General features: G+C 33.7%; 1 protein-coding gene across 1 annotated transcript; it reads right to left on the minus strand.

Annotated features, from left to right (window-relative positions):
* Positions 1-5,845: 5,845 nt before the first annotated feature.
* Positions 5,846-12,963, minus strand: LOC110730294 ((S)-ureidoglycine aminohydrolase-like). The gene is made up of 13 exons (XM_021910084.1): positions 12,797-12,963; positions 12,575-12,703; positions 11,614-11,701; positions 11,440-11,516; positions 11,183-11,222; positions 10,959-11,025; positions 9,713-9,798; positions 8,833-8,914; positions 7,985-8,041; positions 7,260-7,298; positions 6,805-6,875; positions 6,136-6,189; positions 5,846-6,055 (listed from the first exon to the last, which is right to left on the minus strand). Exons 1-13 carry the CDS (start codon positions 12,858-12,860, stop codon positions 5,986-5,988), a joined length of 924 nt encoding a protein of 307 aa, XP_021765776.1. The 5' UTR covers positions 12,861-12,963; the 3' UTR covers positions 5,846-5,985.
* Between the last annotated feature and the right edge of the window lie 3,591 nt (positions 12,964-16,554).

Consider the following 16,554-nt stretch of genomic DNA (forward strand, 5'->3'; position numbering starts at 1 on the left):
CCCATCTCCTTAAAAAGTAAACATTATAATTTTTTGTCATTAAAAGCCTTGGTCATTTTAAATTAGAAACCATCAAAATAAGGTACATTCATCTTCACCAAAAGAAGCGATATGCTAAAGAAAAAGGTACATGAAAGAACTTCGGAAGCCACCTGTCAATACCAAATCATCAAGAATCATTCTACTTATTAAGTAGATAGTTACCTTTGCAGTCTTCCTCAAAGTCTCTCTAGAATCAGCTGAGTACAATCAGGTACCTGCTGCCATAACCCATCAAGTCTTAGAAACCTAAGCTTCAGTGTTTCAGCAAAAGAGAAAGAATGAAAATCTAGGAATTTGCATTCTTAACTAATTTTAGTAAACCATGCAATCATTGTCAAGTCTACAATAATAAGTGGAAAAAAAGTTTGTACATGTCACTCCACAATATTCTGTAGTCTATATAGATGAAAAATGGAAAATAGATAAGAGGCTCAGAAAATCTTTATTCTTTCCCACTGTCAGCATAAGGCAGCATGACTTCATATTTTGCACAGATCCAGCACTTAGAAACACCACCATTGGAGTAACCCCACTTAGTGAGAATGGAGTGAGTGCATTATAGAAATTCCACTACTTTCAGAATTCTTAACCACAATACATAGATTCAGGCTTATAAGTTTTAGGGCCTAACATGGAACAGATGACCTAGCATATAGGTTGTATAGCCTAGAATTATATCCTATACGAGGATCAATTAGTTAGTTTGGAACCTAATACGGAATAAATAATAATCTAGTGTATGGCATAAATTATCTTCTACATATAATAATATAGGTGTATGGCATAATAATCTAGGTGTATTAATTTCTCATTTAGTAAAAGATCAGCGTTGCTAAATACTTCGTATTATTTATACAGGTCAATCATAGACTATGGACAAGCAGTAAAGCTACGCTCGTGACGTGAGACAATTCCTATCACATGCCTCCTACGTTAAACACTCCAAATAAATGAATAAAGGGATACAGTTGCAATTTCCATGACATGATTACAACTTCATAGCCCTTTCATTCACCATAAAGCAAAAGCACACTTTCATCAGTGGCAGCAGACGAAAAAGTTTGTATCTAAATCTCTTAGAATCGTACAGCCAAATCACAATCTTCTCCTTTTTCTCTTCCTTGTAAAGTTAGCACAATGATTCCAACGAGAGCTATACTCATCAAATCATCAATACTCAGCTCAAGGTATTTAGTATAATTACTGTGGCAAAATATACTACTTTCCACAAATTTATACCTTACTTTCTTCTTTTGGGATGTCCTACATCTATTGTCTAATTCACTTGTAGAAATATCTGTTTCTACATATATATACCATATGACCATGAACAGTTGTTTCAGGACACTTAAATCCATTTCTATCTCACTTTCCAACTTACACTACTAAAGAAACAATGGCTGAAATTTTAAGGTTAGTAACATTATAATAAATCAGTTTCACTAACACATATTATAGTAACTATACTCTCTGCCTAGAACTATGCCAAATTCAACATTTCAATATTCTAAATTTTGGATCGTTTTCCAAACAGCTGTACTTATTGATTCAATTCTTTGTCACAGGCTCACTCAATAATAAAGCACCACATTAATCTTGGTGAAAACTATTCCGGACTAACCGACTAAATCACCATATATGTAATTCTTAATTTGCAATTTCAGCTAATTCATCATTAAAAAATGCAACACAAACCTAAGAAATTTATGCTTACAAGGAAGATAATCAATGCAGTCATTGGCATACAGCACTCATAACATTTCCCTACTAATCTCAAGTATCCACAGGGGTTTATATGGTAAAAGTCATTGTAGGCCTTCATTCCTATCTCACAATGAAGAATTACTCTGACAACCAAAGGATTCAGCAACCCATTTACTGCAATCACAACTAAAGAACTCTAGCAATGCACTCAATAGCCAATTTGACATGATCCTAGTATTAAATTACACCCAGCACCTAGAAAATTCATTTCTTTTAGACAAGGAAATAAATTGAGTAGAGAAGAAAAAAGAAAGAAAATATAATAGGAAGATGATTCTCCACATAACTGAAGATACAAAATAATACAGAAACCTGATTAGATTTGGGCCTAGCTTACTCATCCTAATTGTAGACCATGGCCCTCTTTATTAGCATTAACGTGTTCATATTACATCTCTGAGACATCAAGATAGGAAACGGTATACATTGTTTTAAAATCCTCACTTACTGGTTGACTTTAGTAAATTAAAGAACAAGCATTCTATCATTCATGATCAAAAAGTTAGTAAAAGCTCATTCACTGCGGCTATAGCTAGAACACAAGTTCGCACTTCCTCACTAACCTCAAACATTAATGCCAATAAAGATTAAGCAAATAGCAACCTCAAAGTGAAAGGATAAAGGGTCTCCTCATTGAATATAGCACATGATTTACTTTTAATAGCTCTACACAATATCCATGGTGAGAATACATAGAATAAAAATCCCATAAAGAAGCCATATCGTTTGATACAAGCTAAGGCAGTAAGAAGTAGATGATCTGCAGAATGTTCTGAAGAGAAGGAGTATTACTTTTCTAGCAAGTACAGGCTCAGTGAATCCTAAGAGAGACGGAAAACAGCCCCTTACTTCTATGTTCTTCTAAGATTATTTGAGTCACCTACTAACTTATCAATATATGTAAGATATGAGTCGCGTACTAACAACCCCTTACTTTTATCTAAAGGTAGATAAAAGGTTAGAGAATCAATAGAATGTAATGTCTAAGCACAGAAATTGTCACCTTTTAAACGTGTGGTGTGCCCTTGAAGGTTTTTAATCAGTGTGAGAAGTGTTCAACTTTTCTTTCTTGAGGTTTTTGTATCGTCTGAGCAACACGCTAATGAACCTACTTGTTCGTATTAAGGTTGGTAGATAAGAGTGTGAAGGCCGTTAACAATTTTTAGCTTCATGTCATGGGTGGTCTTGTCTGCAGCACCCTATATCCTAACCTTTATATACTTATATTGCCTCCAAACTATCATTGATTGTGAGTTCAATTAACCAAAGGGAAGAGCAACAAAAGCTTTAATTACCCTATCAATCAAATAGAAACCTCAACTTGCAGGCCTTCTCAGCAAGATACATTACAGGAAAGAAACCAGAAAATTCTACCTTCCAAAACTTTAATTGCCCAATCAATCAAGATATATTACAGAAAAAATACTGTGATAATTTTCAACCTAAAGAGCATATATGATTAAAAATGTTGAGCAGAAAGCAGATGATATATGATGTGAGCATGTGATCAAATCAATAAGCAATGATTACAATTCATAAACTTGATTGCTTAAGATATTCGCCAAAAGACCAAACTATCAATATCGATCTAGTAATAGCACATGGAATGAAGAAGCTAGAGTAAAATCTAGGCCAGGCCAGGCCAGGCCATGCTCCAGAACATTACAAATTCTTTTGGATAATTTAAAAGGCCGTAGTCAATTCCCTATCCTAGTAAGAAATAGATGGGATTATTTTAGACAAGAAATGATTAGCAGATCTAGCATTAAGAATAAGTACTTAATATCATTAGAACAACCCACCAACCTATCCAATGTATCTACCAACCTACATACTACGTATAAAAAGGTGTGCCTAGGAACTGAAACACAAAGTGAGAGGTCCATGCGACTATTTGATCTAGGCAAGTTGATTTTAATGAGGTGCACCGAGATGTAATGCGGCGTAGCTTGAGGCGCAAAACTTACCACTTCTAATATTCAACTAGTGTAGGTTCTTTTTAAAGTTGATAACACTATTGAAGGCAACCTTGTTAGCTGTTAGATTCGCTCTTGCTCCTACAACCCTAAATAATAAAATAAATTTATATCATATTGTGATAACATCAATGTAAACAGAAATTCCACAATTCATCCATAACAAGTTGCCAAGTGGATATACTATATTACTATGTGCCTATGTCCCGTTGCCCACTTAACAAATACTATAACAATCTACTTTTGACTGCCATTAAGATTTGAAAGCCATACAAATGGTAAAACCAAGGAGAACATGAACATGAACATAACTGTTTTAAAAGCCTTTGCCAAATAAAAATAAAGCAAATTCATGTAAGCCACATAATAGGACGGCAATAGGGTTGGATCAAGAGTCAAAACATTAATTACAGTTGCCACAAGTTGTTAGTGAGAGAGGCAACTCTGGCAAGATTTACACCAGATCAATAGCACTAACTACTACTTTATGAAAAAGAAAGAGAGAATAGATGCCTTCATAAAAAGAATCATAAAAAATTGGGGAAAAAAATGTGCAAAGTGGGGAACAAAGGCGGGCTTTTGGGGGCAAAATAAGGCAAGATTATTCAAAAATTTCCCAAATTGGAAAGACTGAGCAAGGCATCTCATGAAAGGCAAGAAAAAAGGCAGGCTCAGTCATGGTGCCTGCTCTTTGCATTACTTATTCATAGGGTCAATTTAACCCCATTTTTCACCATTTCCAAGGTGACGCATTATGAGCTTAGTGGAAGCACCATAGAACATATCTTCAAAAGCTTTCATATATTCAAATCAAAGATGGAAGCTAGTACGAACATTTTCTTTATGATAATGATTTGACAGAATAACAGCTTTCAGTAAAAAGATTAAAAAAAAAATAAAAAAAAGACACAAGATAAGGTTCACACATATTCTAGTTCCTAGTACCATTGGATTAGAAGAGTTACACTGAACTATCCTAACAAGCAGAATCAATGAGGAATAACGAAGAATTCTCAACTACCATGATAAATAGTTAATTTATGACTATCGCATTCCCATCTGAATAAAAAGAATCAATTCGAAAATCTTCATACCTCTGGTTGGTCAAAGCAGCCTTTCTGAGCAGGTTGGGTTAAGCCGTACAACTAGAGATACTTATCCATCTTTTCTTCCTCCAGATTCACTTTCAACCAGTGAGTTTTGAAAGAAGAAAGACATTAGGCCTGAAACAGAATATGCTTTAAGAATGGAGGATAACGATCAGCTCTTTACGCATCTGTGCCATATCTAAAACTTTCATTGGACAGTCAGCTTACTACTGGGGATAGAGAATATAGCCCGCCATTTAGCTATGGAGTTCACCAAATCAACGAAATGAATTACATAGAGAGAAGAAAGGGGGGAGAGGAAGAACAGACTGTATGTCCAGAAAACTGAAATGAAATAGTAACATGACTACATGGGCCCCATTAAAATCAAATTTATCTCATAATTATAGGCCAACATAACATATGTGGCAAGTGAAAAATGAATATGATCAAACAGTTCGCATGAATGGTATGATGGGATTTAGCAAACTCCAGTCAACTTCATCCACCCTGAACTTCAGAAAGAGAGACCAGCAGCATACACACAGCAGACGTGTATATTCTTCCATCAAAAACACAGGAAATCCAACAATCAGCTTTCTTACCCAAGACAGCACAAGTGTACAAAGAACCTTCTTTCCTTGTCTCACCCATCTCTAGAAATCAAATCAATTCACTTCACATGAATATCTGAATATGAATTAAAAAGTGCAGCCTGTTCTCTGATAATCAACCCAATGAAGCTTTTCTTTGATCGGTAATAAGAATAATATAAATAAGACACCAAGGGAGCATCAGTGTGCCAAGCCACCAGTAAAATACACTGGGAGGGCTAGAGCAATATTTATCATGCCCTCAAAGACCTCTGACAATGATGAAGCTTCAGATACCTCTCGGACCATCACCAAGAATACCGATCTTAGATTATTTTGGAAACACAATCCTTCATTTTTTATCAAAGCAATAACAAGAAAGAAACCTCAAAAAAAAAATCTTTATTATGCATTAGATCCTTGGTAATTGTATACAAACTTGACCATGACATAACACATGGACTTTCACATTAATGCGAATAATCCACGAGTATGTTTTTTCATCACATCACCAAAACAACATTACAGAGGATTCCTGTTTACATCTTTGTATATCAGATAACGTGTCCTGGATTTCCCAAGGGCAGCATACCTGAAAGGATTGAGATATTTCAGTTTTTTAAACTGATTGATATCAGAACATCTGCTGAAATGACAAGATTTTAAACTCACCATTGAGGCACAAATGGCGCCATCCATATAGCATCGCCTGCTTGAACAGGGTGCCTATTACAAGACAACCAATATAATGTCACACACTTTTCAAGAAGTGGAAGAAGTTGAGAAAATAATAAATTCATCAAGCATCAAGGGCTATGTGGGGTCAATGCTCAAAGTTTACATGATAAATAAGTTTATCATGTGTTGGATTTTAAAAATACGGCTCAGGAAGTTTTAAATAAGCTGTGTGCCAAGCCACCTAGTCCATCGTTTATTTTTTGGGGGTGATTGTTCCTACAAGGTCTTACCAGGGTTATGAAAGCAACATTTTCTCTTTACCATATGATTTCCAAGATTAAAGCTTTAGCTTTTAGCTTTATCTTGCAAAGCATACTAAATTTAGCTTTAGTACAAATATGTTGATTTTCCAGGAAATGTTTGTCATGGAAATGATTGTATAAGAGTAATTATATGTCGAGAACCCGAATCAGTACCTTAATATTAAAGGCTTATAGAATCCATAAGTAATTTAAGCAATTTCGAATATATTTCCTTGCCTGATGATGCAAGTAGAGGTATACACTATACAGATATTGAAACTAGAATAAAGAGTGGAAGCCTTAAACCTAAAGGATGTGCCCGAATGCATATATATCATATGTGGAATAGCAATGTGCTTACCAACTGTCACCCAATCTGTAAATGCCCTGACCTTCGAGAAGTAATAAGCCATGTTGGTTGTAATGAACCTCCTGTGGAAGGGGTTAAATCAAAAGTCCAAATACTTGTAAAACACCATGCTACCATGATATAAACCCACTGTGACTAGTAATATTGGAACAGATAGTAACCTATTATGATGATAACACAAAGCTGTGAACAAGAAAAGATAAACAAAGCAGCACAAGGGAAGCAAAAACAAAGAAACCAATAGCAGCTCATTTTACCAGTGAAACTAACGCTGCTTAAACTGGTTCAGAATGATGATCAAAGCCATGTCACCCATCACAATACTCAAGTGAGGGAAGCTTTCATTAAAATATTTCTTTTTTCTTTTACAAAGAAAGCTTATATTAGAGAGACAAAACAATACATAAGTATAAAAGAATAAAAGGCAAAAAAGAGCAACAGGTTACCTTCACATTGAGATATTCACCAGGCTGAAAATCCATGATCTGCATACATACATAGTAACGAACTAACGTCAAATTTAAAACTTTCTTTAAACTATGTATGGGGTGTTAGGTCATCAAAACATTAAACACTTATAGACGATAAATAAAAAGCCTTTACTTGAGTAATCTTTCTAGTCCAATTTCACAAAGGAGCAAACAAGAGCAAGCTTGTTTTACTCTATTTGTCCATCCAATTTCTAATCCCACAAACATTAATAATATTGATTGAGGATTGCATAGAATTATTGTGCATACTGTGTGACTAGTTAACCTAAGTGTATAGAGATTTCAAAAATACGCATGCAATGTATAATAGTATGAAGTGATAAGTATAGTTTCTGGATCCAAGAAAGCGGTCAATATATGTTATATTAGTCCCTACCACTGCAGAAAGTGAATTATATAAGACACAAACAAATTTAAAAAGAATTATTACACTAAGTTCATAACATAGGGAGTTAGGGACAACAGGATAAAGATAAGACAAATCATAAATCAACCAAACTTCAAAAAATTAAAGTTTGTACAAAACAAGTATAACAGCGATCATTAAACAAAACAAAAGGGATGAAAGGATGCAGATAAGACAAACAACTAATTAACCCAAATACTTTAACGAATTAAAACGAGTTTAACTGTTTTAAATGCTGTAACACAGCTTGTATTACTGGAGTGTCTTGGCTTACATGGATATTGAAATCATAGGCCATTGAAGTCGGAAGAAGCTTCCTGAGCTGGAAAATCTGGCCACAAGAAAAAATATATTCAACACAACATAAATTTAGGAAGGATTTGCCACAGCATCTTACCTTGTCTTTGTCTAATCACCATACAAGTTTCCCACCTTTCAATACATTACACAATGAAAAGAAAATAATGATTGATGTAAGGCCCAAGCAACAGACTAAGCTTTCAAGCAGTCCTAACATGTGGGGACTAGGGAGCTAGGACTAGGGAACCTCTGGTTCCACAAGGTCCTTTCCTCTCCCTCAAAAATGTAAACTTTTGAAAAGAGCTTGAAGGAAATAATCCATATTTAACAACGAAAGAGGCTAAATGGCAGGAAAGCGCTAATTTCACTCAATCATCTACTCCTACCGCTCCATAAAGTAGGCCCACTTTCCATCTAATTCCATTCCATGAAGTTCTTCCCTCTTATACATATTATTTTGCCCCAATCTAGCTTTATGTGGGAATAAATATCTTATTGCATACACCACTATATCTCGCCTGAGTCCTGACTCCTCAAAAAGTAACCACAAGGATTCACTTACATTACTTTACACATATTTTTCTTGGTATATGGATCTAGTATAGCAAGCAGGGACCACAGTTGAAATCGTTTTATGGTATCCTAACTAAAAATTTTGATAAATGTTTTTATAAGGATATTTGGAATAAAAATCTAAAATTAAACATTGTTGCCCATGATTTAGATGATCCTTTAATAATAGTAATAATAAAACACTAAAAGAAACATGTGTAAATTGATCAGTGACAAACGAAGACTATACACCACAGAAGTAAAGCGTACCTCTCCAGGAGTTTCAAGCAGTGGCTGCTTATCTGTTGAGCCAATTGTAAGCTCAGGAACATGATTGCCCAGATAAGAATGCCTTGAAAGAAAACAAATTTAACTCTTTCAATTCTTTCAAAAGGAACATCATGATCACAAGAGGATGGGAACTACTTTTTAATTGTATCATCAATTTGATAACAGATTCACAAAAAGGAACTACTTTTTAATCACTTATTAGATTATCTCTGGGTATGATGTAGGAGGGGCTATACAAAATCGTACAATTCCACTATTTAAAAACATGCTACAAACATAAAGCTTATCCATATACTTGAGATAGGCCACATTTCATCTCAGAAACAAAAATTCAACAAAAAGATCAATTCAATACCACAAATAGGTATTCAATCAAACAAAAGTTAATTCAGCTTTCATGCCACTTTCTCACATTTATCAATAAAATTAATTACAATCTTCTACTTTGTACTGATTAATAATTTAACATGATAATTGTTACTGATGTAATAATTGAAAAGATTCAAGACCACTAATACTATTGCATTAATATGAAGTTTCTAGTTAAACTTGGCAGTAGTAATAATTTAAGGGATAACAAACATAACACCAGTATAAAAAATAAAATAAAATAAAATAAAGGTAACAATCATGATAAACTACGGAGTAAATATGTATAAATCCTAATCAAAAATCAATTCAGCTTAACAAAGACAAGTCCACTTCAACAAAATTATTGAAAAGAACATATCCACGATGTAATATACTACTTTAATTTGCTGAGCTAGAAATCGTCTATTAGCAAACACAGCCATGTGTCAGGAAAACTACAAATGAGGTAAAAATGTCATAGAAATAAAAGAAAGAAAATAGGATAAACCTTCGTTCAAAAACAACAAGACTAGCAGGCGTATCACTGTCAATTGCATGCTGGAAATTTGGAGGAAGATAAGCAAATGAATCCACCTACATCACAGAAATTATACATATTAATAAAAAATAAATAAAACAAAAAACAAAAAAAAGGTTTGCGTCATATTTAAGAAGTAGATTATATGGAAATTAAAGAACCCCCCTGGGCTGCCAAAAACACCAACAGAAATGCAAAGGTACTCAAGTTACACTACTTCATCACACACATTCACACAGCTTCTCTCATGTAAATAAAGGCATGTAACTTCACACTTTAGCACTAAACACAAAAAATAGCCAGTCCGTTGGTTGGTTCAGAAGATGAAAAGCAAGACATGCATATACCACAATGCCAACGAGAGAGGAGCCAAGCTAATTCACTTCATCCTATATATAAAGTGAAAAGGCTTTATGGGTTATAATTTCACTATCCTCAAATCACCCCTCTCAAGTTGCAAAATTACCTCTCTTATTCACAATTACAATTAAAAATTAAGGATTTTTTTTTTTTTGTAAAAAAAAAAAACTATCGTAAGTTATAACCACCCAATAATAACTGCTCCCTTTCTTCCACATAAATCTATATTTTCAACTATTCTCACTCCCCATAAAAATTGAAACTGTTTTTTTTTTTTTTTTGTTTTTTTTTGTTTTTTTTGAAAAACTCCTCCTAATTTGCTCATTAACGGTTTTTTTGTTCTTCTTTCTTTCTCATGCTTTTAGTAAATATTGCATCTGTATTCTCAGCTTCACAAGTCCAAATATTGCCTCTTAGCTTGTACCTATAATACCAATCAAGATGTTGAGGTTCCAAAAATATCCAGAAACCTAGTAATGTAATAAAAACATAAGCTCTCGTTACTATACTACAGAGTACAGATGGTAGAGGCATAACCAACAAGGCAGCATAAGGCTATAACCTGATGTAAGACCTCAAATTTCCAAACATCGACGCCAAAAGTGAAAGCAGAAGCATGGAGAGATTTAAGTAAGCAATTGTAAACATATAGGCAAGTAAAAGAGCCACCAGACTCCCTTGTGGGCCATGGCTACACCCCTCCTACAATGGATTCTAGAAGAGGGCCAGGGAAAACATACGAGCCCAACACACCCCATAAACTAATCCCTTCAAGTGTTTAAAAAATTCCCATACTTGAGAATTTCTCCTAAATTTCCAGGGGGGGAAATTAAAGTGAAAGGATAAAACCTCTTACCACTAAGCTATGACTGCTGTCAGAGCCATTAGTCAAAGTGACAGCTCCATCAACCACAAAAATAAACCTACCATCACAGACAAAGATAATTGAAATTTAAACCAAAGATGCCCTACGATGGTAACAGAGAATCAGTAAAAATACAAAATTGATGAAAGGAACCAAATGCAGAGGTGAATTCTCATTCCTTTCAAATTCTGCAGGAAAGGCAACACTATCATCACCTCTCAACATCAACAGGAGGGGGTGCTGATCTTGAATTGTCTGCACACAATGAGATGACGGGAGAATTATATAAAACAAAACCAAGTGTCTCTACCTAATACCCCAGAGTAGCCCTTTACACAAAGTTACTGAATTTCCAAGATTTAGAAAGCATGTCTCAAGTCCATACCAAAGCTCCTTCCGCATCAAAGAGTTTTTATCAGTATATAAATTGTCCGTACTACGTAAAAGATAAGATAAGGACCCTTTCCATTACCTTGCATCTTGGCAATGTACATGACAAAGTGTGAGCCCATTGCTGGTGTGATCAAATGTATTCCCAAGGTATTTTTCCTTTAGCAGCAGTAAACAAATAAAATCACTGTGATTTACAACACTAAGAGTTAAAGGTGACTAAATTGTACAAAGAAAAAATAGAATTAATACTAACCACTCAGGTAGAGGGCTCAACACATGGCTTTCAGGCGTTATCAACGCATAATCTCTTTTGTATACACTTCGAGTAAACCCAGGTAAATCTGCATGCAAGACATATGAGGCACAAGAGTTAAGTAGGGATATAACTAGAGACATATCTAATGATATCATACTATCACTTAAGGAAAATAATGAACTGTGGAACAGTGGAACCTTGACGGAAAAACACAGACCGCAAAGTGCAAACTTGATGAGCCAAGTAGCCAAATTATCCTAACAATTACCTTTAAACCATTTGCAATCATAAAATAAAATCATAAAAGAAAAACTAAACAATAAATAAACGAATGGATTGGGCTAAAGAGGACACAGTTCACAAGGAGGCCTTGAAGTTGGCATATTTCAAAACATGCACACAATTGGCATTACACCATGATTACTCAAGCAAAGAAGCCACAACAAGCAAAATAACTGAATTAAGGTACAATAATACAACTCAACAAATCTACAATCATCAAATAGAAACATATTTCTGTATTGTATGTTACCTGACTTGCCTCAGTTCTTCACAAACACATACTTATTCTATCAAATAATCCAGTAAGTATCTGCCTTTTAAAAGGAAAAACGATTATTTAACTCGCACTAAAGTTTAAACCATAAACACCCTCATCCAACAGTTCATCAAACACATGTATCTACCAAATCATCATACAAAAACATCACCAACAAATAATAGCAGATTTCGCCAACAAATGTCGAACACAATATCCAAATCACTATTCACTAATACCAATGATCATGACTAATTAACTAAAATAAAATTTTCATTTCAATATTTCATCTCCACAAACAAAACAACAAATCTAGAATAAATCAAATAAGCAAAGTCACGAAACAAATAAATAATCGATACCCAAAACCCTAATTCGTAACCAAACAATTCTTACAAAATCAAATGCCAAATAACTAACCTTCGAGATGAACCGGTGCGAGCGTAGGGTTAGTAACTTTCCAATACAAAGCTTTGGAATTTTCGCCATTAATGGCGGAAGTTGGAGCAGAGCAAAACCCTTGTTCGGAAACAACAACTTCAAAAAAACCTGCTCAAAAATACCATAAAACGTTTAAATTTCAATAAAAATAAACTAAATAAAACCGGAGAAAATAAGAAATTATTGATCAATGTCACCAACTTAAAGAAATGGAGAAGATGAAGAAGACGAAGAAGAGGTTTGTTAATGGCGGAAAACGCTGCATATTGAAGAAAATTGATTAATGGCGGTTCAAATTTTAGGTGTGCTTTTTCTGTAAAATGATGAAATGAATGAGACTGATATAGTGAAGTTCTTAGTAAGAACATTTTGTCTGTTATGCGTTATTATATTTATACAATTGCATTATTTTTTGTACAATAGTTTTTTAATATACTCGCTTTAACGTTAATCACTTGCCACTTGCTCATTTGTCAGAGAGTGGAATAGTGGATATAGGGTAACAACAAGATTAAGAAAAAAATAATTACAAAAATCTTATCTTTTGAGTTTTGAGTTAATGATAGTAGAATATGCCCGTGCTAATGCACGGGTTATAATTAAGGATAGGATTAAAAAGATACAAAGCATATAGATGCAAATGGTGTTTAATAAAACCAAAAATAATAACAACAAAAACCAAAAAAATGAAAAAACAAAAACCAAATTGATTACAAAAAAAAAAAAAAAAAAAAAAAAAAAAGTGTTGAGTTCATATTAAAAAAAAATTAAAATCTTGAAATATTATGCTAAATGAATCTAAGTCTTCAATTAGATAGTCCACGCATCTCTCGTTTCAGATAATAGAATTCTTCCTCCCATCTTACTTGTAAAACAGATGCAACTATGATATCATCATTTCCTATCTCAAGAACATGTAGTATGAAAGTGAATGTATTCATCAATCGTTCACTCAAATACTCCTCTAGAAAGTAGTCTCCAAATTCCTGTTCATAAATAACAAATGTAGTCATTATGCGGGTGAGTAATTGTTTAATATATATGAATAAAGGATATACTTACATTATCTGTCATCGCTTGAATACTTGATATTGGACAACCGGTAATCATCTCAGCATATTGGCCAAAGAGTGTAACAGACAATGTATTTGTAGCGTCACCAATTTTTACATTGATTCTATATCTGTTATTATTGATATGATATAATTAGGTATAGTGATATGTAAAGCAGGTTATAATTATATTTTTTAAATAAAATAAAAAAGTGAAAAAACCTTGGCCTACTGAAAGAGGGGTCACACTCCACGCACATATCAGCTCTCCTTGAGTGTCGAGCACATGATTCATACCAAATAGGCATAGAAGAATCAATAGATAACACCTTTGCTAGTACTCGAAAGTATTTTACCCAAAAACACACATCAAATATTAGATACCTCATGTATAAGAAAATGAAATCAATAATTATTTATATACATACATTATGAGCAGCTGAAAACTGATTTAACTTGATCCTTTTCGCATTAAACACCATTTCCATTTCAGAGATACTATTGGCTAATATCTGACTCCAGCTGATATGATTTTGGACATATCCATCATCCGCATACCTATATGAGTTATAAAAGTACATAAGTATGCAACATAAACTTAAATTGTATATTATAATGTTTTTAGGCTTACCAGCCATGCAGATCATCAGTTTCATCCATATCAGGATCAATAAATAGTCTGGTACGTCCAACAGTCGAAAGACATGCACCTACTGGAAGGTTAGTAAAAGTATTCAAAGCAATGATAATAATAAAAATGACACCATAGTCTTTCTATAGTTATCTAATTTAAAAAAAAAAAAAAACTTATTTTACCATAATAGGAGCCAACTGATACCATGGATGCACCCAACACATGATCCTGATTAAGCTAATAGAATAAGAAACGACCTTGATCATGAGCAAACCCTTCCCATAAAGTTAGCCTCATTGTTTCCATGCTGTAAATCAAAATATTTCATAATTTTTTTTAATAAAAAAAGAAAATAAAAAACTTAACAATGCATAAGTTATTATAATTACATAAACATATTGTAACTTTTACAGCATGCTCTTACTTTGTGTTGCAGAGTAACACATCTCTTTTGAATTGTTATCTCCCACCCGAGACTCTATATGATTCAGACACATATATAACCAATCCAATAACATCTGTGTACATTCATCGTCAAGAAAAAAAGATCGAATGTGACCTTTAAAACTCAAAAAATAATTTGAAAAATGCAATAAATATTCATACTATTTTTTTAATTACTAAAAGACACATACCGATGAGAGGACCATTGCGCATGTGAAGGTACTGTGGAATGTGGCAAAATTCAATAAACCTGAAATTGTACCTTGGGATATCATCACAATCATCAAGAATTTCTGTTATCATGGTCTTGTTGCCAAATTTCAACCTCATTTGGTTATTGGAATATTTATAAGATGTATCTAGAGGCATAAGATCTAGCTGAGCAATTGAATAAACCTTTCCTTGTTTCAAGATCTCCCCTAGAAATTGAAAATTTCATACAAACATAAGTGTCAAATAAATGAATATTTTGAAAAAAAAAAGTAAGCACTAAGTTAAAATAAAAATATAGTTCAAACCTCTGAGTCAATGAATACCATACTCCATGAATGATGGACGTAATTTGTACCTCTAGCTCTATTTTGTTCATTGACCATCCATAATAAACGCACTCTCATATTCACATTCAATGTCGTAAGGGTAATACAACGACATGGTGTGTATCTTGTGTTCATTTCCTGCATTTTAACATCATTGAAGTGGGCATAAAAAATAATTTACATAATATATCATTATTGGTCCAACCTCAGCTCGCACATGTATAAAGGTTATATAAATACTTTAGATAATGAAATAAATCTTTACTAAAGTAAAATAGAAGTACTAACATGACAAAGAAAATCTAATATATATTAAAAAAAAGTATAGCTTTGAAATTACACTAAAACCAACATTGCTAAGAGTTACCGAACAAATGTTATAACAAAACTACATACATAGCTAATTTACACTGTTTAATACTTCTTTATACACAATATTTTTAGTCAAACTGTGAGAAACATCCTTCTTATTTTGTACTAAGATTTTTAGCCCGGAAGGAGACGTAACTCGTGACATTGCAACATATAATTGGCCATGACTAAACACGGGCCCAGGGAGAAAAATGCCAACTTTGCTCAACGTTTGTCCTTGGATTTTATTTATTGTCATGGCAAAGGCTAATTTTAATGGAAATTGCCTTCTTTTAAGAGGGAGATCTATCTTCTTGTTGGAAGGTGTTAAATCAATTCGCGGAATTAGAACTGATTCTGTAGCTCTTGGACTTGTGATCACTTGTGCCTCAATCACTCTGTAACCCAATTTCTTGATTATAAGACGTGTTCCATTGCACAACCCTATGGATTGGTTCATATTTCGCATCAATATTACCGGGGCACCAACTTTCAACTCTAAGCAATGATTAGGAAGACCCGAAAAATTTAATGAGTTTAATAATTCCATAGGCTCCATGTTATCAAGGATCCCACCATCTCCTGTATGACCCAAAGTATCCGAACTATAGTAGCTATGCACATTTCCTATTTCCTGGTAGCATTGATAAAATTTTCGAATTTAACTCATCTACATCGTTGTTTGTTGGTGCTAGAATTCCGCGATCCTTGAGGTACTCCCAATCCGTGTAATTTGAAGGCAAGTTTGGGTAGACAAAGTTAATGAGATTTTGTAAACCATGTTCATCATTGGTTATCAAAAAATCACGTGGTATTTCAATCCAATTTTGTTCACCTTCCTCTGTAATGGTCACTCCTGCTATAACTCCTTCTCCAACTTTAATTATCCAATCAGCAAATTCTCGAATTTTTTTAAGGGTATCGGAGGGAACGTCACTT

This window comes from Chenopodium quinoa, unplaced genomic scaffold (genome assembly GCF_001683475.1).
Source record: "Chenopodium quinoa cultivar QQ74 unplaced genomic scaffold, ASM168347v1, whole genome shotgun sequence".
NCBI lineage: Eukaryota > Viridiplantae > Streptophyta > Magnoliopsida > Caryophyllales > Amaranthaceae > Chenopodium > Chenopodium quinoa.

What these genes read in the sequence shown, in the direction of transcription:
- LOC110730294 (XM_021910084.1), bottom strand. Translation starts at nt 12,860, where the DNA reads ATGCAGCGTTTTCCGCCATTAACAAACCTCTTCTTCGTCTTCTTCATC. An exon ending in TGCTTGAAACTCCTGGAGAG is followed by an intron (nt 8,042 to 8,832) that starts GTACGCTTTACT and finishes TCTTGTGGCCAG; the next exon opens with ATTTTCCAGCTCAGGAAGCT. An exon ending in GCGCCATTTGTGCCTCAATG is followed by an intron (nt 6,056 to 6,135) that starts GTGAGTTTAAAA and finishes CAATCCTTTCAG; the next exon opens with GTATGCTGCCCTTGGGAAAT.